This window comes from Crotalus tigris, unplaced genomic scaffold, assembly GCF_016545835.1.
Source record: "Crotalus tigris isolate CLP2741 ecotype Arizona unplaced genomic scaffold, ASM1654583v1 scf7180000018759.1681925, whole genome shotgun sequence".
Classification (NCBI taxonomy): Eukaryota; Metazoa; Chordata; class Lepidosauria; order Squamata; family Viperidae; genus Crotalus; species Crotalus tigris.
This window is the reverse complement of record NW_024097185.1, coordinates 1,439,374-1,465,727: the sequence shown is the minus strand read 5'-3', so window position 1 is coordinate 1,465,727 and position 26,354 is coordinate 1,439,374. Positions and strand designations below refer to the sequence as shown.

Below are 26,354 nucleotides of genomic sequence, written 5' to 3'. Positions count from 1 at the left end.
ACTGGAGAACATTTAATACACAACTGATCCAAAATGTTTAAAAAATGTTGATCAATGTAGTTGGAAAGACAAATTGATATGCCATGAATGATTACTGGGAATGCTTAAATAGTGCCCTATCCAGAAATATTAGTATGTTCTGCTTGAAATACAAGAACAGCATAATCTACATCTAGAAAAGAGTTTAGTATCAGCAAACTTCCTTGCTTTCAGCCTCTCCATTTCAGTTATGTTTACCATCTTCCAACTCAGTAATACCCTCATTTATGAAGGACCCTCTGGAATCTTACCTAGCCTGCAAAACAACAATGGAAATGATGGCCTACATACTGTATTATGATCAATAATATCACAAGCCACTTAGAAATCTAGAGGAATCAGAACAACTTAAGCTTTTAGTAATATATCCATGATAGAAGTGATAAAAGTCTTCCCCAATTATAAATCATTTCTATTTCATGCATTACAGAAAGTTAAGTCCAGAGTATAACTTATTTCATAAGACACTGAGTCAGGTTCTTGTGTATCAAGGAGATTCTGGATTTTCCAATATTAATTGTTGATATTTTTTTATCAAAATGCAAATAAATGGGTCTATGCACTGTATGAATGACAGTTCATACCATTTCTGCCTGGTTGTGCATCAAGCAAACTCATGCCTATTTATATATCAGGTACCCACATTTATTCATATATCCTTACTCATTAGGTCTCCTGTTGTAGTAGCATTCCATCAATTCTAGGTTCTCTTGTCTCATTCATGTATGGTTTGTTCCAGTAGCCCATCTATTGTCAGACTGACCTGGTTCCCCAAAATCTAAAATGAACCTATTAATCTGGGTGGCATCCAAACTGGCATGACTCTCCTAGTTCATGTCAGTCTTATATTTGACGTGGGCAAGTGAAGTATTATTGTTAGTTACCAGCCAGGATTTCAACTCTGGTTTTCCATGTCAAAGGCAGTGCTCTAACCACTACAATATAACACACACACACACACAATCAATCAATCAATCAATCAATCAATCTGGAAATCCTTCACCTGAATATGTTCTTGAGGTTAAACTACACTGGGAATTTATTAATCATACTGCACACACAAGCACACTTTTGTAACTTGAGAAAGCTACCTAGTAACCAACAGTTATCCTATGCTTCTTTCAAAGTTCATTCATTCTAGCTCATTCCTATGTGCATTGTTAATTCTTTACTTGGATCAAAAATAAATGTCTAATATAAAAAAGATAGGAATAATTTCATCATTTTCAACATTAACTTAAATGCTTGATATTTAAACAAATATGATAAGATAGTGCTCTGGCAGAATAGTTACAATCTAAATTATGCAACACAATCAGCAGGGTAGAGCAAAAACAAACGATCACATACAGGCAGTCCCTGAGGTCCAACCACAATTGAGATTATAGTTTTGGTTGCTAAGCAAAGTGATTAAATGAGTCACACCCAATTTTACAATCTATTTGTCATGGTTGTTAAGTGAATCATTGCAGTTAAGTGAATCACGTGGTTGTTAAGTTAATATGGCTTTCCCCACTGACTTTGCTTATTGGAAGTCAACTAGGAAGGTTGCAAATGGAGATCACATGACTCCAGGAGGCTGCAACCATTGTAAATATGTATTGGTTGCCAGGAACCCAAACTTTGATCACATGATCACGGGGATGCTGTGAATGTTGTAAGTAAGAGTTGCAGGTCATTTTGTCATTGTACCTTCAAATGGTCACTAAATTGCACTATCTGCAATTGTCCCACCAAATACCCCAATACAGACCTTTCCCAGATGTGACTATTTCCTATTAAACCATCTGGACAAATCATATTAAATTAATCTTGGATAGGAGACCACCAGGAAACCCAGAGTTATATCTGAACATAAAAAGAATAATAACAATATCAAAATTACTGTGATGAAAGCAACAGCAAACAACATCACCAAGAAAACTACTAGGCTGTGTGCATGAACTGACCAGGAGCTGAGGATGACATAAAGATCATATTATCTTTACTTTCAGTCTTTAATAGTTGAAGTCAATTTAAATTAGACTTCCTCAACCTGTTGTCCTCTGGTTGGCTAGATTGAAGATGATGATAGTTGAAAAGTATCAAATTGGGGAAAGTTGACTTAAAGCATATGCTTAAAAAGTTTGTTCAATAATACATATTGTTAATGCTATGGAAATCAATAAAATATGGGTAGTGAGCATTAATATCAAAAGTATGTCAATAAAGCAATCTCAGCTCAAGTAATATGGTTAGAAATATTTATATCCTGGATTTCCATTAATGATGACAATGCCTCAAAAAAAATTTTTTTTAAAAAAGCCTAACTGGCCTAGAAGCAAAAGCCATCAACCAAACATTCTTGCTGAATATTGAAAATATGAGCTGCATACTGTTAGCTTCTTATGGCTTAATAAGAAGTTGACAGAACATACAAAGATCCAGGTCTATAGAGCCTGCATCTTGACTACACTCTTGTATTGCAGGTGAGTCTTGGACCCTTTACGTATGGCAGGAGAGAAAGCTGAACACCTTTCATATGCGCCGTGTCCGACGTATTCTTGGCATCACCTGGCATGACAAAGTCCCAAATAGTGCAGTCCTGGAATGTGCTGGAATTTCTAGCATGTATACATTATTGAAACAGCAACGTCTACTCTGGCTTGGGCATGTCCTGAGAATGGCTGATGGTCGGATTCTGAAAGATCTCCTGTATGGAGAACTAGTGCAGGGAAAGCACCCCAGAGGGAGACCTGAGCTGAGATATAAGGATATCTGCAAGAGGGATCTGAAGGCCGTGGGGATGGATATTTAACAGCTGGGAATCCTTGACCTCTGATTTTATTCAGCCTGGAGGCTAAAGACGCAGCATGGCCTTCTCCAATTCAAAGAGACACTTGTGCGGCAGGGCGAGGCAAAGAGGCAGTCCCGGAACCAGTGAAATCTGGGGGCTGGACAGGGGACAGATTGTATCTGCCCTCAGTGTGGAAGCGACTACCACTCTCGAATTGGCCTTTTTAGCCACACCAGATGCTGTTTTAGGACCTCTTTCCAGAGCACGATATCAATCTCTCGAGACTAAAGGATGCCAATGATGATGATGATACTGTTAGCTAATTGTCTCAAGATTCTACATCTCTCAAAACACTTTCAAGTCAGAGTAAGAGATAAGTTTGGTTCACTAAAGAAACCATCAAGAAAGAAGAAACACTGCGGTAAAAGAACTGTGAAAGCACAATTCCTATGCATGAATTTTTTTACTCTATACGAAGAACAGATTGAATTGTTCTAAGAAAATGAAATAGTGTTAGTAATACAAAGTGAAGCTTATTTTTTGTGAAAGGGGTGTCCATTCTTCCTGAATGTCTATTAAATAAATTACTGTATACTATCCCTACTGATTTATGTAATTCATGTAATGCTATTTATGTAATTCATGTACTGTAATGATGTTTATGTAATTCATGCAATGATGTTATGTAATTCATATAGTGATGATGAAAATTTAGACTTTTTTCCCACAAAAATGAAAATTTACACAAAAGTTGCCATTGGGTCATTCACAAAACAGTATCTTGCAAATGACAGAAATTGACACAAATAAGGTACATCTAGTAGGATTATTAAATTGATTTTAAGATTTCAGATTTTAAATCTAAATTACTTTGGCTCTAAAGATGTTCACTTTTTTAGGGGGTGGATGACCAGACTGTCATCTGTCGCAACTGAAGCCCAATTGATAATTTTGCTATGTTACAATTAACATAACAATCCTCAATAGCATATTCGGTTGACCTAATTTGAGATTTAGATGGTTGCATTTAGTTCTCCTCTTCACTTGGATGTCCTCCCAGCCTTGATCTTGTAAAATAATTACTTTTTGTACCTGGTTACTGAGAATACAAATGCTGGACAGTGTTTCACAATTTAAGAAGGCAATCTTATGAGGTTCTATTTAGAGGTACCACAGAATATACTGTGATTGGAACCACCTATCTTTCCCTGAAGTACATATAAGTAGACTTTTTGTTCCTCCTTTTTTGGAGACTGGCTAGTCTATGGAATAAGAAATTACAATTTGAGAGAGTTATAGTAATGGAGGTAGAATCCTTTAATATTGCTGCCTGGTTTCCCACTGGTTCCTTCTTTCCAGTAATGCCAATGGTAAATATTCTAATTATAGTGTACTAAAAAGATAGATAAAGAGAGTCAGAGGTTCCCTCTTTCCTAGAGCTCTTTTGTCAGAATACTGCATGCCTGGACATATAGAATTTGGGGAGAGAAAAGTAGGGAAGAGGAATAGAAAAATAGATGTCCCTCTCCCCCAAATTTCAGCATTTCCCCGTTAGCAAGAACTCACAATGTAAGATCCTAATTAGTTACCACAGATACATTAAAATGATTTGAAAAGGAGTCATCATAACAAAAAATTAAATAGCTTCATAAAAATGTGAGCTACTGACAGTCTCTAGGTAACTAGACTCCCACTACATGATACTTTCTTCTGCATGTCTTCTAACTATGAAAACCAATTTTAGAGAAACAAATGTGATGCTTTTGGAAAGGAAAAGGACAATTGCTTCCTTTCTAAATGATGCACCGTTTCATTTCAAATATATTTCTTATGCCCCTGGTCACGATCAGCTAGTTTAATTTTTAAACTATGCTTGAAAAGAAGAACCAATACATTTTAAACTGGCTGCTGTAGTTAATAAAACCTACTTTGTATTAAATGGGTAAGATTTATTTAAAGTGAATTATTTGTACTAGGTGGACAAATAACAGTCTTCCTCAAATTAGTACCATCCAGATGCATTAGGACTTTAGGCACGTTGGCTAAGAGCTGTACACTGAATTTGCATATCTAGAAGGTACCAGGAACAGGAAGGCTGAAAAAGCTTATTACATCTAAACCTAAAATAAGATAAGACATATTTACTAGACCAAAGCATGTGAACTGGAATAAGGAAAGATATTTTACTAGGTCAAAGGATGCAAAACTCCTATGTGGAGCACCTTGTCAATGCCTCACTGAACACTGTTTATATAAAGCCTATAAAAGCAAACAAAGGAAGAAAAACAAAATTATATAAGTATAAACTTCCATGCTGTATTTTAATCTAGTCTTTAGATTAAAAAGAAGAAAAAAAGAAGATGGAGCTGACTTGATCAGAATTATGGGATTCAAACTACTCATTCTCATGGATACAGTGTGGGTAATGATCACACAGAGGGGAAAAAAAGACTTGGACTCACCCCTATGGGATCTGACAACTCAACACCTGAGCATCTCCCCTGACCTGGTGATCTTTGTAAAAAGTTCAGCCACAATTTATTTCTGGAAAACTTTCTAGAAAAAAGAGGAACTTTGTTGCTGGCATGATTTGAGAAGGAGCAAGAGGAAAAGGTTTGCTAGTTGTTGTTTTGTTGTTACTGTTGTTTCCTGAGCTTATTGTGTCACTCTGCTTTGGAGCCACAAATGCTGTCTTCTCTTTTTTTTTTTAAGGGAATGGTTGTGCTTGTGTATTTACAGTTTATAGAAAACATTTGTGATTGCATTATTTGCTTTGAAAAGGGGGAGAATAATTTATTTTCTTTTAAAAATGTGTTTTTATTATGTTGTACAATCTTTAGTGTTTACTTACTTACTTTACTTTACTTACTTACTTACTTATAAAATTTATTGGCCGACCATCTTACCATAGTTACATATGGCACAGTTACATATATAATTAAAAGATAAAAAGTTAAAATCGGGCATTAAAATCAAGGACACATGGGGAAGGCGGGGCAGAGTGGGAGGGAGGTGGGATCTGTTATTATTCAATCAAATACCTGCACTGTATAATCTTTGTTTGGGAGAAGCATAGTTTGCACTGTGTGTATTCTTGAGAGAGAGTAGTTTTTCTGTCTGCTTTCTTGCAGACTTTAGGGGAACAGTTTTGCTTTTGGAGATTCTTTTTCTCAAATTATCCCAAATTCTCTTTGTGAAATTGGCAAATTCAGCTATGTTGAAGAAAATACGTTGTTTGGAATTTGAATTCAAACTCTATTTCAGCCTTCAATAGATTTCATGGAAATTATTCACATACTTGAGAAGGCAATTTCCAGTGTTGTTCAGAATAGTTTCTCAGAATGTGTGTAACCGAGCAAAACTGTATTTCTTCAAACTGCCTCTTTGTCAATCCAACTTACTGACTGATGTTAAGTCTATCAGCAACTGTACAAAATCTGCTCTTACTGTATACTGACTCTGAAAGTTCTTTGAAAATAGGAAGTTTTAGGAATTCATTTTGGAATCATTAGATTATCCCTCACCTAGAAGTTCCTTTTCCACAGATTGCTAATGGATAATCTTTAAACTTAGAACTGATGGCAGGGAAAAAACCAACAACACTTTACAAGGCATTATGATGGAGTTATTTTACTTAATTTTTCTTCTTAAAAGTAATTTGGGAAACGCTTGTCTCTATGATAATGCCCTTCTAAACCATAGCAAAGAATTATCTCAAGAAGCAATAGGTAAAGAGCAAGCAGTTTCAGGTTCCAAGGCAAACAACAGAACATTATGATATTTACAAACAAGTACCAGTATCTACAGTAATGTCAGGCTTGGGAGACAAGCTGGTCAGTTAATTCCTGTCATAATCAATGGATTACCGCTGGTTGATCTGGGGAAAAAGTATCTACAGAGTGATTAATATTTGTCCAACAAAAGTCTAGGTCATAGGTGTCAAACTTACCACGTCACGTGTTGCGACGTATCATGACCTTTTTCACCGGAACTGGGGTGGGCGCAGCCTTTGCATGATGCAACTGGCCCGCAGGCCAGCAGTTTGACATCCCTGGTCTAGGTTATCTGACTTTTTTTCTACAACTAAAGAAAAAAAGTCTATATTTCATAACATCTCTAAATGTCTGGAATCTTTTCTGATGTTGAATAAATGCCTGGAGAACTATTAATGATGAGCTCTATATTAATCAAATATGATCAAACATTATATCCCATGAACATCCCATCTTTCTACAATTAAGGTCAATGTCCAACAATTAATTATAATACAAGACCTATTAAAACATCAAATTAATAATTTGTTTACCATCACTCCAAGGTCACGGAAGATAATAGAGATGAAGGAAAAAAACCTTGCCATAATCCTATCAATAAATGTAATGGACACAGATAATTATTTCATATTTGATATATCTCAATCAAAAGATAATTGCTTAATGGATTGAAATATTCTATTCTAAATGGCCTCATATTAAACTTGTTCTGAACCTGTGTTAATAATAATAGCAATAAATAGTATCTTAACTGGACATGGTGTACAGCAACAGGCAAACAGCAGGAAACACTCAAAAAGTCTATATAGGTTACTGAGAGTATCAAAAGTCACAATGAAAGCTTATATTTTATTTACTGAGCAATCCTACACATATCCTGCTCAGAAATAATTCTAATAAATTCAATGAGAAATATTCTCAGGCAAATGTGTATCTTCTCTTTTCCCCACTTTGGTGTGCTTCAACTATAACAGGAGTACAACTTCCATAATTATTTCATTATACTGACTGGGAAATGGCTGGTTATAAATTTCAGCATTAATGCTCTTTTATAAGCCATCATATAGACAACAAAGTAGTTACCACAAAAAAATCTAAAAAATTACTAAAAATTATTTACTTACTAAAAAATTCTTCAAAGACTTGTCTTAAGAGAAAAGGGTAAAGCAAGGTGATTTATACTTAAGCTAATTTAATTAAGTAATAGGAATAGGCAGAGATATCCCACTACTAAATCTCTGTGATTTAGAGAGAAGAAAAAGCATAAGTAATGTAACCTTCTCAAAAGTGCCCCAGCTTTTATGTTCAGTAAGTCTAGACAGTCTGACTCAGCTGATTTCAGCAGCTTTGGGAAAAATAAAAAAGGCAACACCAAAGGAAACTGTCTCCTTAGAGCCATGGAAAAATCTGGCCTTTAAATGGTAAAGCCTTTCTGGATTCAGGAGAGCAGAAGGAAACACAGTGGCTTAAGAAGGAAATGGTGCAGATACCATTGAAACAACATGGGATAAAGATCTGAATTATATCAGGAAATGATAGGCTCTGGAATAGTCAAAGATTTCCTGGAAGAACACAGGGGCAAGCCATTTCTCTACCAAAAAATAAAAAGTAGATATGTAGAGGCAAAGATAATGGATAGATTCAGAACAGAGACTTCTTTATGCTATTAATATGCTAAGAGAACACAGCCATATACCCATTGTCCTGTCAAGACTGAATTAGAGAGCCCTTTTATGTAAGGTATTGTCTGCTATACTATACATTGTTAATTGATCTTTATTGTTGTTTTTACTACTATATCACTCGCAAAATTATTTCCATGTAATGGCCTATGAGACAATTACTACATATGGAGACCCCTGCTCATATTAACGGTCTCGAAGAGCATTATCAGAAAGTTGTCAATAAATAGACACTGTGAAAATCTATGATCTATTTTTATCATTTACCATTTTTACCACAGTTTTAAAATAATGTTATGTACCACTTGGATTGACCCTGGAAGGATGCTTATTATCTCTCTTTTTTAAAAAAATCTCTTACTAGTTTGTGATAGTGAAATCAAAACTCATTAGCAATGCAGTTCATAGCGAAAATTTATATACTGTATTATATTTCAAATATTCCTCAAATATTAATTTCATAATCCTGACATATTAGCCCTGAAAGATGTGTTACTAATACAGAAGAGGATGAAAAACGTGGTTTCCCTCAAAATAATTACATTAGATAAATAAAATCTGAATCAAGCACTTTCAATTCTACATGCTTAATCACAATTTTGCAACAAAACTTCTCTTGCAAACAATCTCAAAAACATGAATTCTTATTCAGAAACAACAAAAAAGAGGGAGAAGCTAGTTTTGCTAACTACAAGTTTTAAATTATTTGACTGCATGGCCCATGTATGAACCTATTTTTAAATGTTTAAATATAGCCGTTCTCATATGCTGATTTATTGAGTGTGGATTTCTCATATAGGGATCAATAAAATGGCACCCAAAATGGAATATCTCTTACACCAGTGGTTCTCAACCTGTGGGTCGGGACCCCATTTGGGGTCGAACGACCATTTCACGGGGGTCGCCAAACAACGCAGTCCACCATTTTTTCCCCCTTTTCCTTAGTTGTGCTACTCCCTTTTATTCTATTGGCTTTCTTGAATAGAGTCTAATTCTATTGGCTTTCAAAAGCCAATAGGAATTGTCCAGGCTGTCTCTGCCCTGCTGAGCCCACCAAAAGTCCCATTCTGCAAACGGTGCTGCACCAGTTGAGTAGTCCTTGACTTACGACCAGTTGAGTAGTCCTCGACTTACGATCGGTTGGGGGTCGCGGCATTAAAAAGGTTGAGAACCACTGTCTTACACAATAGCAGACAAAGCCAAACAAGATTTAGTTCAGTTTTCAAAATGGGAGGAGAGGGGGAAATTAATTGTAATTAATACTGAAAATTGTCTAATCTTATTTTTAATTATCAACACAGATAGACAGTAAAGAATAACTCATTCAAATACTTTCCCTGAAAGAATTCAAGACAAAATGAATGAATGTTTTGTTATTTTGATACTCTACTATTATTTTTAGTTCAAATACCAATGCCAGCAACATAAGGAAAGCTGTAGTAAATCAATTCCTAAATAGTTCAGATATTGAGTGTCTTAAAGCAAACTGGGTGAAAAGGAGAAAACCTGTGAGAAGACAGTTGTTTGCAACAGGAACGCCTGATGGGAGAAACAATCAAGGTCCAAATTATACAAAGCTGTCTAGGAATTCAATAACTAGCAGGGGTCCTATTTATAGCAATGTAGATAGAAAAATATATTGAAAAAGTACTCAGCAACTTCTTTAGTACTATCAGACAATCCCATCCATTCACACAATTTCTGAAAGACATGCCAGTTACAATAACAAGAATGTCCTGGTGGAACTGGGATTCTCTTATTGTACCGATAACTTATGACCATTCATTCAGCAATTGTTTGAAATTACAATGGTACTGTAGGGACTTATAACCCCTGCCTAAAGTTCCAATCATTGAGCATCCCATGGTCATGTGATCAACGTTTGGGTAGCAATGTGCCCACCCTTATAACCAAGGAGTGTTGCAACCCCCCCCCCAGGCAAAGAGGCCTTTGCTGGCAAGTTTTACTGGCATATGGAAACTTGCTGTGGACCAGAAAGTGTTGGTTGGCTACCTCCAATAGCATGTGGGCTTTCCACCCCCATTCCCAAGGCCCTTCTCCTTCCCACCACAGATGGAAAGCCTCAGCAGGCTAGGCCCAGTGGCATGCAGATCTTCTCCCTCCCCCCCCCATACTACCAAGAGGCGTGGACTTCTTTTTGCCCCACCTTGCCCAAGTCCACTTACTTTTCCCTGCTGCTGCTAACAGATGTGCCCAGCTGATGCAAAACTCAGCTAGAAAGCTACCAAAAACAATCTTCCTCAAGGCTGGAGGCAATCTTTCTCAAGGCTGTACAGGAAGTCAGCCAGAAAAGTGGCTTTGAATGTTGGGTCTTTTGGTATCAAAGTTTTTTCACCTCTAATCCTGCTTGGTGCACAATCTGAGGGCCCTCTTGGACTTGCGCTTCCTGCTAGAAGAGCAAGTGGTAACCATGGCAGACAAAGAGAGTCTTTGCACACCTTCAAGCTGTGCACCAATTATGCCCATTCTAGGACCAGCAGGCTCTGCTCACTGTATTTGTTACCTCCCATTCGAATTATTGTAATATGCTCTACATGGGCTGCCCTTGAGCATTTGGAAGCTTTTGCTGGTACAAAATGCAGCTGTATAGGTCGGAAATGGTGTTGGCTATAGCACTGCTTCAGGGGCTGCATTGGCTGCAAATGTGCTTCTGGGCACAATTCAATGTGCTGGTTGTCACTGTTTAAAGCCGTTCATGTCTTGAGCTAGGTTATTCTTCTCCCAGTTTTTTTACCAGCCCAATCTGGTCTGGCAAGATGGGCATTCTTCAGGTCCATCAGCCAGGGAATATTGGCTGACAGGAATCAGGAGACATGCCTTCTTTCATAGCCATTGCCCTTTAATCTCTGTTTCTCTCCAGATATTAGGATGGCCCCAACTCTGATGGCCTTTTGGAAAGACTTGAAGACTTGGCTATGTACCCAGCCTGAGATCCCAAGTGTGTGAAGGGCCCCATTTCCTGATTTATATTGACACTGATGGATTAAAATATTTCTTGGCTGCTAATTGAATTTAATTTCTCTTTTGTATTGTCTAAATTGTCTTTATGATTATATGCTGCCCAGAGTTACTGGTTTGAGATGGACAGCTATACAAATTGAATAAATGAATGAATGAATGAATGAATGCTCTTCTCCAGTTAACAGCAAAGGCTGATCTTCAAAGGCATCCAGTTTTATTTGTAGTCATCTGACCTCCACATCCTTCTTTGGTAAATAAATATATATACAGTTATAATAATACAGCTATGCCAACATTCAGGAATCATTACTTACCTTAGAACATTGTTTAACTATAAAGTTTTGTTAAACCCTATACTCAGAACTAATCCTAGCTTTGCTTCTGCATAATGCATACGAAACCATCCTCCTTACACAGAGTCTGGACAAAAGGTTTTTATTTTCTTAATAAAAGAAATTTCAAGGGTAATTGTTATCTGACTTAGCTGGCCCTTGTTTACTCTGTATATTTGTTACATAAGCCTGCAAAGGTTAGCAACTTTGGATAAAATCATTAATAAGTAAATCACTATGGATGTTTTACCAGCAGAGGTCAAAGGTAATGGTCCTGCAATGAATCTGTCTATTTTGTCTCAAAGCGGCAGTACCAACACATTTTACATATGGCTGTTTTCATCATAAACCGGAAAAGGCTTTTCTAGAAATGCTGCAGGATGAGTCATAAACTGCAAGGCAGTAAAGCATTTCACTGTTGATAACTTGAAACAGAGTGATTAATTCAAGCTTTGTTTTCCATTGGATCCCATTTATTAGACCTTCTGCTTTCCAATGTAAAAAGTACATAGTCCTCTAGAATGTAGGTAAAACCTGTCGTAAATAATGTGCATTTCCACATATCCTCTATCTTATGTACATAAGGTAGCTCTAATCAAATTTAAACAAAAGTTAGGTAATGTTGTGTGGCAAGATTTATTGACTTTCTCTGACACATTCTTGTGTATTTATTTAAAAATCCAGATCTGTGGCATGTTTAACACCAAACATTATAAATACAGTAAGTCAAATACATTATCACTGAATGGATAAATTTTTGTGTCAGACACTTAGGTTTGCTCCTTAAACTTAAGTTTAAATCGCTTAGACATCTAAGACTATATTCTTTCAAATAATCAAATTAGAAACAGCTCTGCAAGATCTCCTCTTCTGTGTAAACATTTATTTGTAGCTTATTTAGTATTTTAAAGGAAATCCCTGCCATTGACAATCAGCTCCATTTGTAATTCTGAGATAATATACTTTTGTTCATCTAATAAGCAACCATTGTGCCAAAGAAGCTCTGGAGTTTATATCAGATACCTGATAGCCTAAAATTGAGGGAGGGAGAATCTACAAATCACTACTTCACCATGAAACAGGGAGCTGCATCTGTGCTTTTCTTTAATTCAAAATGAAGTATGGGCATCCAACCTGATCCCCGATACCTTTCTCTGTCCCACATATATAAATAAAGAGAAAATTCCACTGAAGGATCTGAGCAGTCTTCAATCTAAACATAAAGACATATTAAGAAGGGGGGGGGGAAATCCCACCAACACATTATAATCCCAACCATTTTATTTTTAAGAAAAGATGCTATGGCTACATCCTAAGTAACAACAGCAATGTATATCTTTGGCACCAGCAACTGTGTCAGCAAGGCCTGGTAAAGTCCCAACTGGAGGGGATCTGGAGGCAACATGACATGATTACAAGAAAGACGATGATCTGAAATATAAAGGCAATGACAAAGATAAATACCTATCACCCAATTCTACAGTACTGTGGAGTTGTAGACTGGAGTGTTTGCAAAATATGGTAAAAAAAAGTCAAGATGACAGCTACCCCAATACAATCAAAGCTCTCCTTAGCTTGAGAGAACTATCCTGGACAATCAGTGGCAAAACTTTACAGCACTCTCCTGGTACAGGAAGCATGTGTGTCTTCTAGAAGAACTTATGAAGTTTCTGGGATGGCCATGTTTGGTATACATTCTCTAATCCTGCATAGCCATATCTGGAAATAGATGTTAGGAATACTAGGATGAGAAAAACAAATCAATGAATTAGGTCTGTCTTCACATCTGGCTGAGCACAGCTGCAACTTGGCTCTAACATTTTGACAACAACTTTTTGGAAACTTCGTCTTTCTTATATCACAAGCATCTAATCACTAAAAATGGTTCAAAATCCATACTTTTTGCAGGTAAGATAAAAAACCACTGAAATCAAATGAATGTTTTTTTCACAATTATATTTATGTTCGCCTAACACTTCACTTTTAAAAGTGTTCATTGGTAATTGCATGCATATCAGAGTTTTGCCAAAATAGCATTTAAATTTAAGAATGACCTATGTTCGTCATAAAATCATCCTAACCTGTGTTTATGATTTTGAAGATGAATATAAGAATCATTCATCAAAAAGGGGCACCCTCACTGTGTATTTGGAAAAAGGGAGGAGATAAGATAATTTCACAGGTTGTAGCATTTTAATCATGTTTTTCCCCAAAACTTTATCCATATATTTCTTATCAAATTACAAAACTGAAAAAATCTAACATTGTTCTAAATGAGGCATGTCAAACTGCTGGCCTGCAGGCCAGATGTGTCACGCTAAAACCGCACTCATGTCATTGCCGGCAATGGGGAAGAAGTCCCGATACGTCGCGTGATGTCACAAGTTTGACCTTGCCTGTTCTAAATGCTTTTCCAATATGACTGTGAAAAAGCTTTTTATTAGCAATGCCAGAGGGAAAATTCCTATAAAACAATTAAACTATTTGCCTATTAAATTTACAAAGATAATTTTGATGTTCATATTACAGAGATCTAAACTTACAGAGATCTAAACTTTTCTTGGGGTGAACAACATAAGTCATGAAACATTTAGTTTTCCAAAATGCACATGTGTTCTACAATGATACAACTATTTGGAAACTAATGGAAAATAACAGTTCAATTAAAGTAGCTAATACATTAACATTTCTGTCTACTGGGAAGAACAAAAACAGCAGACAGAAAAAACAAGCATGCCTCCTTCTATATAAGACTCTTCCCTAGTCTATTAAGTTAGCCAGGAAGAGCTCAGTTAAAACAACATGTCAGAAAACTAATAGTGTTTTTCTCTGCTTGCATTTCAAAGGTTAGATTGACCTGTAAAATTTAGTGACTAGATCAGGGGTAGGCAACCCAAAACACTCAAAGAGCCACTTGGACCCGTTTCCCACCAAAAACAAAACACCAGGAGCCGCAAAACCCTTTTGATATCTAAAATGAAGATAACACTGCCTATATCCTTTTTTACCTTTATTATAGGGGTGTGTGTGTATGTGTGTGTATGGACATTTCTCTCTCTCTCTCTCTCTCTCTCTCTCTCTCTCTATATATATATATATATATATATATATATATATATATATATATATATATATATATACACACACACACATACATACATACATACATACACACACACACATACATTAAAAATAAAGTAAAAATATGACTCTTGGGAATATCCATACTATTAAAACAATGATCACCAAGAGAATGCTTTAAGAGAATAAAATTACATACACACACAGGTTAAAAAAAGGATATATGCAGTGTTATCTTCATTTTAGATGTCAAAAGGATCTCTCTCTCTCTCTGTGTCTCTCTCTCCCTCCCCCTCTATCTGCCCTTGGTCTGCCACTTCTCTTCCCCCACTCTCTTTCTTTCTCTCTCTCTTTCCTCTCTCTCTCTCTCTCCCTCCCTCCCTCCCTCTCTCTCTTTCTCTCTCTCTCTCTCTTTCTCCCCCCCCCATCTGCTGCTCACCTGGCAAGCTTCAAGCTGTTGTCCAACAAGCTCAGGGGCAAGCAACCTCGTCTCTTTTATGACTCATGGACTTCAACTCCCAGAATTCCTGAGTCAGCCTAGCTGGGCTAGCTAGCTCTCTCCTACCCTTCTTGCTTCCTGCTTCCTGCAGAGACGCAGGAAAGGGAGGAGCTCCGCCCAGTAAGCTATTCAGCTCCTCGGAGAACACTGTGAGTGCACTCTCTTTTACACATACACACATACAAAAAAAACACAAGCACACATACACAGATTGAGAGAGAGAGAGAGAGAGAAGCAAGGAAGTGCAATTGCCTCTCTCTGTCTCTCTCTCTCTCTCTCTGCAAAGGCAGAGGAGGCTGGGAGCCACAGGGGAAGGCTCAAAGAGCCGCATGCGGCTCCGGAGCCGCAGGTTGCCGACCTGTGGACTAGATGATTGAATAAGAAGCTTACATCAAATCTCATAAGCAGCATTCAAGACCAAAATATTCAAAATGTCTGTATTTTGCAGTATAGACTATATCACACTTTTTTTTCCTATTGTGTTGCAATGGTGAAAATGGTGAAAATTATTTGATTTTTGTCAGCTGCAATTCTATACTCATTGTTTCAAGTCTTAAGTTATCTGAACTGAATTTGTATTTAAATATACTAGCCTGTTCCATATAATAAAAATGTTGACAAATTCTGTTGCAACCGAATTGTAAGAAAGTTGAGGAAATTCTTAGATGTTTTAGTCTGAATTAAGAGGAAAGGCAATGAAGTTACATCTTAACTCAGGGACACACACACTTTAAAGCAGGTATTCCACACCTGCTGGTCCCCAGGTATTTTTGACTGTAATTCCCATGATCTTCATTAGCATGATCATTTGTCTAGTGATGTGTGCAATGTATTTGGAGGATATCTGTGACAGAATGCTGTTCTAGGAATTCTGCCCCAAAGAAAGGGGGCTCAGCAGCATCTGCAGCAAATTGAAGTGGTGGTAAAATGATAACACAGTACATTACAATGATATCATAATACATATGCCATGCTTACATCCTTGCACTCAATATTTGATGCGTGTGTGTAAGTTGTGGCACTTATGTGATGATATCATTGTGCATGTTTCATAATTCCTCCCCCTCCCTGATACCCATACTTGTGGCACTCATTTCCAGCTACTTCTATGACTAATGGAAACACAGATAATGAAAATCAGATTGGCTATTATTAGTTGGCAGGAGAAAGATGTTAGGTAAAAAAAAAATATGAAAAGAGAGTGCACAAGAAGTGCTGTTTCAGGTGTACTACGTCATTCCCATTTCCAATATACTAACTTTCCCACAGTGCTGTTTCATTGTTTTAACGTTTTATATTATAGACAAATCGCAACTAGAATTCTTTCTTACTAACTCACATCTAATTCACGTATCAGACCCAGAATATCTAGCTGCCACTTACACCAAGAAATGTAACAACTTACAAAAATATTTCAATGTAAATATCACACAAGTTCATGTCAGTTTTGGAGTAGTACATTTCTTACACTATTAACAAGGAGTCATTCTACAATTGCAATTGTCAGACTAAAGAGAGTTGTTTGCATAAGTAGGAAACTCTTTGGCTGTTTCTATGATGTATGTGGAAGAATGCAAATCAGTTTATGCTGGCTCTTCAGATATTCAGCAAATATAATTAAAAAAATCACAATCACCCCTTCTCCTATTCAAATTTTTAACAATACTACCAATATCATTGAATTCTGAAATGTGATGTAATGAATCAACTTCTCATGTTACATTTTCAGATCTGTGTCACACTTCTAAACAGGACTGCATTCCAAACATATTTATCTGATGCTTTTCCTTTTCTAAAAATTCATCACACAAGCCTGTATTGCAGGAAAAGTGATCTAAACTAAGTTTGGGTTTTCTATTAGGTTGCAGCAGTTAACAGAGAGAGAGGTGCACAGAATAGTCAAAAGTATAGAATACTTCTAAGAACCATATTATGTCTGAAACACAACATCAAACTACGGATTCTCAAATAAAAAAATAGAACAACTTTGTTAACACTCTTCAAGTGTGGCATGTGCCAAGATATGGTTATCGCCTAAGAAGTTATATTAACTCACTCTGGGAGACTGATTACAGCCCACAGGTTTCCTCCCCCACTAACCTGTTTCCTAACTAAGAGCAAACAATAATACAAGTCGGCCTATTTTTTCACCACCACCCCTTCCGTTCTTTGTGAACCAAAAAAGTCGGCTTATTACTGTTACAGGACTGAGGTTTAAATGTCGCGCTAATCTTTTCTAAAATTGGCTTGATACCGGCGACCGAGGGAAATCAGCAAGACGAGTATGATATGAATGGGGGAGAGGCGAACGGGCACTCACCGAGTTCAAGGGCCTGGTTGTACTTCTCCAAAGCGGCCGCCAGATCTTGCTTCTCCAGCAAGGCATCCCCTTCGGCGCACAGCCGGCGCGCTCTGTTCTCGGCCGGGAACCATTTTTCTAGCAAGCTGCCCAGCACCACGTTGACGCGGAGGTCGGCGGGGGATTGCCCGGCCGTGCTGGAGGCCGCGGAAGAGGCACAGGCGGGGATGGGACGCCGGAGCGGGCAGCGGACACACTGCCCGCCGTCGCTCCGGGCGCACCGCTTGCAGTGGGTGTGCCCGCAGTGCAGAGTCACCGGCTCGTGGAGGAGACGCAGGCACGAAGGGCAGCATAGCGCCTCCGGAGGGCGGCAGCAAGCGGGGTCCCCCAGCGGGTCAGCCGCCTCCGGGGTGCCCCCGCTGCCGCTCCCAGGGCCCTGCCAGGGAGGCAGCCGCAGTTCCTTGTCGCGGACGAGAAGAGCAAAACTCTCGGTCAGCTCGCGTAACTCCTCGGGCCGCAAGCGGGCCAATCTAGCGGCGACGCTGTACGAGTCCAACGCTTCGGCCATGCGCCCCGCGCGGGCCAGCGCGTCCCCTTGACGGAGGCAGAGGCCCCGCTCGGGCTGCGGCAGCTCGGCCAGCTGCGAGCTCAGGATTTCGGCCGCCAGCGCGAACTGTCCGCCTCGGAAAGCCTCCTCGGCCACTTGCAGCATCTCCGGGCAGGGACCGCCGCCCGAGAGGGCCTGGGGATGGTGGGCATACTGTTGCGCCGGCTGCCCGGTGGCCGGCCCCAGCTCCATTATCGCCGCCAAGAAGCCAAGTGGGTGTGGCGGCTGTGGCGGCGGCCGCAGCAGTGGGGGGTTGCGGCTGCTATGGCTCCATGGTCGAACTCAGGCTCCGCGAAAGCAGGCGGCGCGGGGAATCGTCCCAGCGTAGCCTTCCATCGCCTCCGCCCACGGCCCAGCCCGGCCTCGGACCCTCGCGCTAGAGGGCCGGATCACTCAGGAGCGCCCCCAGCCCTGCTTCGGGCTGTCCCCGGTGGTGGAGACGGCAGTGGGGTCAGGGGGAGGAGAATCGGACGGCGCGCGCTCCCTGCCTGGAGCCACCCGAGCAGGCCACCGCGACTATTTCTGGGCTCGGGCGCTTATGCAACTCCGAGCCGTTGTATAACTCATCCTCCCCGGCGGAGGGCAGCACCGCCCTACTGAGCCCGCCCAGTCCCCAGCCTGGTGAGCCCGGCGCACATGCCCTCCGCCAGCCGCAGCGCACGTGCGTGGCCGGAGAGAGGTCGGCCCGCCGTTTAGAGGCTTCCTGGAAGGGAAGCGCAAGATAACCAAAGCTTTCGGGCCGGGCTTCCTCTTCCTTCAACGGTAGGGCGGCTCAGTGTGATCTTTCGCCGAGTTGGGTAGGTGACATCTATTTAGAAAAGAGCTCCACGGGGCGGTCTTAGTTACCCAGTGCTTAGAACTTCCTTTTCAACCATTGGGTGTAAATGTGGCGTATTTTGATAGACACGTTTTGCGCAGCTTGCTTTTTTTTTTTTTTTTAATTTGGAGAAAACGGGTATTAGGCAAACTTGTTTCGCCTTCTCTTGCAACGTCCGACAAGCGAATTCAGCAACGTTTTCAGGCACAGCGGACTGCTTGCTCTCCGTTGATCGGATCGGAGCGGGGCCCATTCAGTTTTCATAAAAATTGAACCTAATGAGAGATGAGATCTCTACGAATAATTCAACACGCTGGTTTACCCCTAATCTGGTCTACATTACTTTCTAGCAGGAAATGAACAAAAATGACGATTTATAAGAATTTACACAATGTGTTAAGTACATCATCGTGGCGTGGTTTGCTGAATCATAAATCATAGCATGCAAAATACAGAGTTCAAAAATTTGCACTATCAAGATAAACAAAACAGCTTATTCAAATTTATTAACCTATGCCTAATATTTTTTTTTGCCTTTTCATAAGAATGGCTTGCATTATATTTACAGAGAAAAACTACATAGGTATTCTATCTTTCTTTTATGCAAGAACTTATTCTCCCCCCTTGGTATTAAAAGGATTATATTTTTTATATTTGTTATAAACCTGAGTGTTGAATAGTAGCTTCTAAAATTAGACATGTTTGCATTGATCAAAATCCAGAGTTGTTATCAATGTAAATCTCCAACTTTTAAAACATATTTTATTACTATTTGAATTGACTGAGCTAGGATAGTCTAACAGTTAACTTGATGCATTTGACAAGCATGGTTCATTATCTCTAGGATAATGAAAGTGGTAGTGTAAAATAACCAGAGGACCTAGCACAGAGGTGGCGAACCTTTTAGAGACCAAGTGCCCAAACTCCAACTCAATACCTACTTATGCATCGTAGGGTGCTGGCTGGGCGTGGCCCATTGGGTGGGTGTGGCCCATTGGGTGGGCGTGGCTGCAGTGGTAACGGCAGACTGGGTTGGACTAAAAAGTTCAATCAATCAATTCCAACTGCAAGATTTTTTTTCCGTGAGAAGTTGAAATTGATTGATTGAACCTTTTTTTTTTTTGTACATGGTGGTGGAGGCCTAAAGTGAAAAGGTTTTATAAAACCCAGCTGAAGGCCTAAGACTGGGGCGACGGTGCACGTGCCCACAGGTTCGCCACCACTGACCTAGCATGCTTACCTCTGTTCTGAACAGAAAACTTCATCGGCTTCAGGAAAATGTTTTTATGATTATACTCATAGCTAATCAATTCCAGTCCTTCCATAATACAGGCAGAATTTGAGTATTGTTAAGTCTCTGCTTATAGTTTGCATGAATCTGTTATAATTGTCAGAAATTGTGATTCCATTGAGGAAACACATTTTAACTAGGTTGGAATGCCTGGGAAACTGGAAGACTTTTTTGCCCCCCCCCCATTTGCACAGTTTTTTAAATGTTATAATGCTGGTTTTCCTAACCTTGGAAACTTTTTAAGACATCTGAAGTTCAACTTACAAAATTCTAAAGCCAGCATGGCTGGCTGGAGAATTCTGGAAGTTAAAGTCCCCAAGTTTTAAAGTTGCCAAGGTTTGGGAAACCCTGTTGTAATGGAACCCCCAGAAAAGGTTAAATGTTTAGACTGGAAAATTGAAAAACACCAACAACATCCTGGTAAAAGGCAAATTGCTTCTGTAATATTGGCAAAATTTCCTGCATAGATGCAATCACAATTTCAGCCATCTTGTTTCTTATCAATGTGCATTTGCATTGAAAAGTAATCATCAGATTTTCTTTTAATAAAAAATGTACTGTATTATCATTTATCCACCCAAACATTTTCACCAAGTCACATAAAGAATTTCATTGTGAAACTAATAAAATTGAGCTTTAGATATATTTAGTAGTACAGTCCTCGTGACATGATAAAAAAAATTCTCCAGACTTTCAAAGCTAGACAAAAAATATATTCCTCTGTTTCATATTAACAGTTGATTGATTTAAATACACAGTCATTTCCAGCCATTTATTATATTATTGCTGTTAAATTACATTTGGCTTGTATATACAACCATATATATTTATTCACAATATTGGACCATGAAGATACCTGGGACCAGGATTTTTCGTATATTATCACTACTACCAAATTATCCTGTATGGCTTTAATTTTATATAATAATTAGTTTAATAGACAACTGCCAAACTGATCAGAAGATATTCACAATTTTGTTTTAATAAGAATTGTTTGTTGGGGACATCTAGTGGTGAATCCAAATAATACTGTAGTTTTTAGACTAAAAGGTGGAAGCATGGATTTAAACTGAGTTGGAACAAAAAGAACATAAAATGGAATAAGGAAAACTCTTCATATATGTTATTGCAGTAGCTATACTGCAGCATCAAAATCTAGAATGGTATTAATTTTGTGTTATGGTGGATACTAGCTTGGAGTATTTGGCTTATCAAAAGCTAGGTAATACATTCTCAACTAAGATAAGCTTTGAACCAGGGACTTTTAAACTATGCACTTGACCATTCCGGTCCAATGAAATTTCATTTTAATGTTTAAGTTGCTTTATGGGTAATCCCTTCTACAGTTCAGTAAACCATACTTAAGATACTTAGGTAAGTGGGCCCCTATCTAACCAGCTGTTTGACAGTGAAAGTGAGGAGGCTGCAGAATGCCATATGATGGACTTGATTTGACGATCATATGATTGACCATATGATGGACGATTTGAGAACACTGGTATAGAGGCCTGTGAAGAGAGAGGTAAAGTGAAATTATCAAGATTGGTCCAAGACTGCAGAAATGAAGGACAAGATAATGGTACTTTACAGGTAGTCCTCCACTTACAACAGTTCATTTAGTGACCATTGAAAGTTACAACACCTCTGAAAAATGTGACTTGTGACCGTTTTTTCACAGTTACGATTTTTGCAGCATCCCCATGATCTTGTGATCAAAATTTAGATGCTTGGCAATTGGCTCATATTTATGACCATTTCCCAAGGTCATGTGATCACCTTTTGTTACTTTCTGACAAGCAAAGTCAATGGGGAAGCCAAATTCACTTAACAACTGGGTCACTAATTTATCAATTGCAGTGATTCACTCAACAACTGTGGCAAGAAAGGTTGTAAAATGTGGCCAAACTTAAAAATGTCTCAATTAACAACAGAAATTTTGGGCTGAATTGTCTTAAGTTGAGGACTACCTATATTTTACTTTATTGTAAGAATGGTTTCCACTGCACTGGACATGATATGCTGCAATTTTTTTAATGTTTTCTTACTGATTCTGCCTTCCACCATCTGCTATTGAAGTGGTTGCACATTCTTTTTATTGAAAAGACAACTGAGGAAGTCCTAGGTGTGCAAAGAGAGATGGTCTGGGCATTACTTTCTTCAACAACTTTTTATTTTTTCAAAACATATCAAATAGCTTAAGTCTTCTTCTGAATCCTATACAACCCCCACTGGTATTTTTTAAAAAATGAAATCTGTACTTCTTTCAGTGGAAGGCTGTAGAAAACAACCACAAAGTAAGATAATTCGATAGAGGGTATTTCTCAGGAGACTAAGAAGGACAAGATGTATCCTCACTAACTTTTGCTACATGGGTATTTTATGATTAGAGTTTTCCACTACATCAGTATTTTGGAGTAGCCCATTCAGGCCCCCTTATGACACATTTACCAAGTCTGATTTGTTGTTGTTAGTTGCAAAGTCGTGTCTGACACCATTGCAACCCCATGGACAACGTTCCTCCAGGCCTTCCTGTCCTCTACCATCTTCTGGAGTCCGTTTAAGCTCACGCCTACTGCTTTAGTGACTCCATCCAGCCACCTCATTCTCCGTCGTCCTCTTCTTCTATTGCCCTCAATCTTTCCCAGCATTAGGGTCTTCTCCAGTGAGTCCTTCCTTCTCATTAAGTGGCCAAAGTACTTGAGTTTCAACTTCAGGATCTGGCCTTCTAAAGAGCAATCGGTTGATCTCCTCTAGGATTGACCGGTTTGATGATCTTGCAGTCCAGGGGACTCTCAGGAGTCTTCTCCAGCACCATAGTTCAAAGGCCTCAATTCTTTTGCGCTCAGCCTTTCTTATGGTCCAACTTTCACAGCTGTACATTGCAACTGGGAAAACCATGGCCTTGACTATACTTTTGTTGGCAGGCTGATGTCTCTGCTTTTTAGTATGCTGTCTAGATTTGCCATAGCTTTCTTTCCCAAGAGCAAGCGTCTTTTAATTTCTTGGTTGCAGTCCCCATCTGTGGTGATCTTGGAGCCCAGGAAGATAAAATCTGTCACTACCTCCATTTCTTCCTTATCTATTTGCCAGGAATTGAGAGGGCCGGATGCCATGATCTTGGTTATCTTATTGTTGAGTTTCAAGCCAACTTTTGCACTCTCCTTCTTCACCTGCATCAAGAGACTCTTTAATTCCTCTTCACTTTCTGCCATTAGAGTGGTATCATCTGCATATCTTAGATTGTTGATATTTCTCCCAGCAATCTTAATTCCAACTTTTGATTCATTTAGCCCTAAGCCAAAAAAAGAACCATTTAACAGTGAAAACATGGAATTTTGAAATCAAGTCACTAGAAAGATAGTGGATTAATTGGAGTTTGGAATTGGGCAGACAGTTTTGCTTCTTTGCTTGGAACTCAATTTCAATCATCCGTCATGTTTTTTGCATCATGAATGCAAAATAATGGCAACATGCATTGTTGATCTGTCTTTCTAAATGCTTGGGCAACACCTGGTCTTCCCGAAGCAGAATACCTGTGTGGGCATTTAGTTGGAGGAAGCTGCACATATGACTAAATTGTTTGTCTCTTAAGTGACTTGTTTGTCTCCTCTGCAAAGGAGACAAACAATCATAATTAGTCAGCAAATAATGCAGTCCCAGGACACTCCTACAACAACTCACTGTGAATGCAAAATGTTCTTGGTTTTTTAATAAATGGAATCAAGTACTTTTACTCTTTTTTGATTAAAATTTTGGGTTGCAACAATGATTTTTTTTATTTACCATTTTTTGGTTCAGAATATGAACCATGAAGTATTGACTCTTAATATTCAGTATAATTTGAATACAAATATCACAGGAGTGTAAGTTTCACTTACCTCAAGAGAAGGCAAGGTTTTCTTTTAAATCAACAAGAGATACTGGTATTTGAAATGGAGAGTTGATGGTCAAAAACCACAAGGATCAAGGGTCAGAAAAGAGATGTTCAATATTCAATGTTCAGCCCACTATTAAATTTGGAGTTATTTTTAACATTAATAAGTGTGTTCAAGACTTAACATACTTATTACATTTAGTTTTCCATACATAGTTAATGAGTAATCATGCCATTATAGCTATTTGATGTACTTTTTGGATAACCAGAAGTGGTATGCAACCAGGAGCTGCCCACCTCTGATTTACCAGGTGATGACAGAGAGATGACAGCAGAGACCACTTTTAGTTTATCATGATTAGAATGCGTACTGGGCAGAAATGGCTAAGAAATGTATCTAGTTATGGAGACCTATGAAGTAAATGCTTGTAAATTATAGCCAAACCTGTTTGCTCTCAGAGTATACATAAATTCGGTATCAATGATTTTTATTAGAGATGTAATCCTTAATAAGATCTGAGGCGCCATTGAGAAAGCAAATATTTCATTTCACTTGGGTAGATTTGTAAAAAGAGCAGGATTCCGATGTAGCTGTCTTTGTGAAAACAGAAAATATTTCAATACAAGTAGAGAATTGGCTTGCTTTTGTTGTTCATAAGTGCATATTAGAAATTGCTTCAAGTAATTGGAGAGCTGTCCATTTATAATGGAATCTGTCCTAATTGTCCTCTGGTTATCACTGTGGTGAAAACAACAGTATTGTCAATGTGCTGCATTCTTTTTTGAGAACAAAGAAGAGATTCCTTGTAAATTACAATATACTTAAGGATGTCTGGACCAGGCTATGCTACAACAATTCTGAAGCTAACAATAGTTATAGTATTGCATGTTGCATACCTTAAGGCTAGTCTACTTGTTATATTCCACTGCATTAAAAAAATGGGGTACCTTCCCATAGGGCAAGACTGGGTAGGTATAACAAGGTAGGCAAGCAGGTTGGGGAAATAGGGCAGAAGACAGAATAACAACTCAAGATGTCATACTATTGCCATTATGAAATCAATAATTCCATTCTGCAGTTGGAAAACCAAAGTTATGAAATAGATAGTACCAGATTCCACACTGTATTATGTAAGACAGACATGTCAAACACAAGGCCCGTGGGCCGGATGCGGCCCGGGGTGGGCCCAGATTTGGCCCCCAGGGGGCTGTCCCAGAAATGGCAAGGGACTGGCCCCTGCTGCCCCAGCCCTGGCCCACCGCAACCCAGCTGGGTGCCTTGGAGCACGTGCAGGAAACAGCGAGCGAGCAAGCGCTCAGGGGCTGGTGGCTGTAGCTCATTTGCTTTAACCCGCCCCTCCCCTCCCAGCTTAACCCCGTCAGGCCCGGTCAGGAGTGGAAGAGGAGGAGGCGAAAGAAGCCAAGGTGGTTTTTCCTCACTGCCGGCAAAAGGGAGACTTCAGAGAGAGTAGATGAAAGGCGATGGCCATATTGTTATGGTCAGTCCTTTTGATGAGAATCAACATCCAGTCACTTTGTAGATTAAATGAAGGAAGTGAGAGTCATAAAACCCTCTTGCTTCCTCCTCCTCTTTCATAGTATGACAGAATCCAGACAGAGTAAGAAATGGGTTTTTTTTTTCAGAGTAGATAGCTAGAAATGAAATATAATTGGATTCTGACAGGGAGGGAGGGAGGAAGGAAGGAAGGAAAGAAAGGGAGGGAGGGAGGAAGGGTCTGAGGGAAGTCCTGCTTTAGCACATGGCCACCAGCAGCCCTGTTGCCCTTTTGCCATTCCCTGGTGGTCTCCCATCCTATTGCTGATGATGTTTTGGTTACAAAGCCAGGTTTCCTCTCATGGAGAGGGAGGGGCCTCCCTCTGACCCATACATTTTGTCCTCCTGCACTCATTATGAGCAACCTTGCCAAGGAGAGTAAGCATAGCAGCAGCAGCATTGAGGAGGAGGTAAGTGCAGCTGGGCGCCCCCTCGGGGAATTGTGGCTAGGCTAGGCAGGGCTGTGGGGTCCTGATGCCGTGGGAGTTCAAGGGCCGGGCTGGGCACTTGACCTCTGAACACCTGCTGCCCAGGGCTCTGGGCAGTCCATGCCACTGTACAGGGGCTCTGTGCACAGCCTGAGTCTCAGTAAGGCTCCTCCAGTGGACCATGCCCTGGCGCTCGCCTCCTGTCCCACCCACCCTTCCCCACCCTCGGATGCTCCTCATTCCTGCCCAGGCCCGCACAGATGTCCCTGACATGAGTGACATGGAGCTGGCCACACCCACCCAGTAGGCCATGCCCATG

General features: G+C 39.4%; 2 protein-coding genes across 8 annotated transcripts in view; one reads left to right on the top strand and one right to left on the bottom strand.

Moving 5' to 3' along the window:
* LONRF2 (LON peptidase N-terminal domain and ring finger 2) overlaps positions 1 to 18,285 on the bottom strand; it is a 47,601-nt gene extending 29,316 nt beyond the window's left edge. For both annotated transcript variants that reach the window (XM_039355785.1, XM_039355786.1), the window contains exon 1: positions 17,485 to 18,285. In XM_039355785.1, coding sequence (XP_039211719.1) covers positions 17,485 to 18,262 — 778 coding nt within the window. In that variant the 5' untranslated portion in view covers positions 18,263 to 18,285. The remainder of the gene's footprint in view (positions 1 to 17,484) is intronic.
* A 426-nt stretch (positions 18,286 to 18,711) lies between these two features.
* NMS (neuromedin S) overlaps positions 18,712 to 26,354 on the top strand; it is a 62,960-nt gene continuing 55,317 nt past the window's right edge. For 5 of the 6 annotated variants that reach the window (XR_005558216.1, XR_005558215.1, XR_005558214.1 and 2 more), the window contains exon 1: positions 18,738 to 18,867. The gene's annotated coding sequence lies outside the window, so the exon portion shown is untranslated. Of the gene's footprint in view, positions 18,868 to 26,354 lie in introns of all 6 variants that reach the window. The other variant, XR_005558212.1, reaches the window with a different exon arrangement.